Source organism: Trichoplax adhaerens, genomic scaffold (assembly GCF_000150275.1).
Source record: "Trichoplax adhaerens TRIADscaffold_41 genomic scaffold, whole genome shotgun sequence".
In the NCBI taxonomy this organism is placed as follows: Eukaryota; Metazoa; Placozoa; class Uniplacotomia; order Trichoplacea; family Trichoplacidae; genus Trichoplax; species Trichoplax adhaerens.
The window spans coordinates 1,273-2,433 of NW_002060981.1; the positions used below are offsets into that span (position 1 = coordinate 1,273).

The 1,161-nt window shown below is 32.7% G+C and overlaps 1 protein-coding gene across 1 annotated transcript; it reads left to right on the top strand.

Moving 5' to 3' along the window:
- Positions 1–31: 31 nt before the first annotated feature.
- On the top strand, positions 32–613 carry TRIADDRAFT_8545 (uncharacterized protein; the record flags this gene model as incomplete). Its single annotated transcript, XM_002118239.1, has 2 exons — positions 32–344; positions 543–613. Coding segments are annotated over 2 exons (384 nt in total), but the record flags the coding sequence as incomplete, so codon positions are not given.
- Positions 614–1,161: the final 548 nt, after the last annotated feature.

A 1,161-nucleotide genomic window follows, 5' to 3' on the forward strand; every position in this document is an offset into this window, starting at 1 on the left:
GNAAGCTGTCGTAGCTGAAACTTATGATGATGTTACAGTCTACTTTAGTGATATAGTTGGATTTACCGAAATTTGTCATACGAGTACAGCTATGCAAGTAGTGGAAATGCTCAATTATTTATATGTTCAGTTTGACAGCCGACTAGAAAATTATCAAGTATATAAAGTAGAAACTATCGGCGATGCTTATATGGTCGTATCTGGTCTACCAAAGAGACTAGACGAAAATCGTCATGCCGATGAGATTGCAAATATGGCATTAGATTTATTAGAATTGGTTGGTAATTTAAAAATACCTCACAATCCAACCTATGGCTTAAAATTGCGTGCTGGGATTCATTCAGGTAAATAAATTACCGAGTTATTTATCAAACGTATCAAAAGAAAATACTATTGACAGTCGATCATATGTAAGATATTGGTCATCTACGGTATACAGCAGTGATAAATAGGATAGAAGTTGGTAAAAAAATATTGTTAATCTGAAATATTTTTCTCCTTGTTAATAATCGATGAAATTGATGGTGATATTTTACGCCTAGGAGCTTGTGTTGCCGGGGTTATAGGTATGAAAATGCCTCGATATTGTTTATTTGGTGATACAGTTAACAATCTGTCGGTTTTGATTCATAGCCGAACAGTACAAAATTATTTTACAAAAACGAGCTTTTCAGGACAGTTATATGCTATATGCATAATGGGATTATTTGAGAAAGTTTAACACTGTGTAATAATCCATAATTGAGTCTTTTAGAAGGTTAAAGATATTGCAATTTAACGATTGCAATTACTATTGAACTTGATTTTAAGTACTTTTAATTTGAAGTGTGTAAAGCTTCTAATACTATTTTTTACCACTTTAGCTTCTAGAATTCATTGTAGCCAAGCATCTTATGACTTATTATCAAAAACTCGTCAATATGAACTAACACTGAGAGGGGAAATAAACATTAAAGTAAGCCTAATAGCCTATGATATAGTTCCTTTCATGTTAATGATAAGGGCATACATGTACCGGCTTCTGACAATCTCTCCGTTTATACTGTTGTACTGTAAAGATTCAAAATTCCCCGTTATAATCAGGTTAATCATGAACGTTAAAATTCTGCATGGACTGAACTTCCTTCAGCTAGTGATAACACTTAATCTGTCACATAAAAT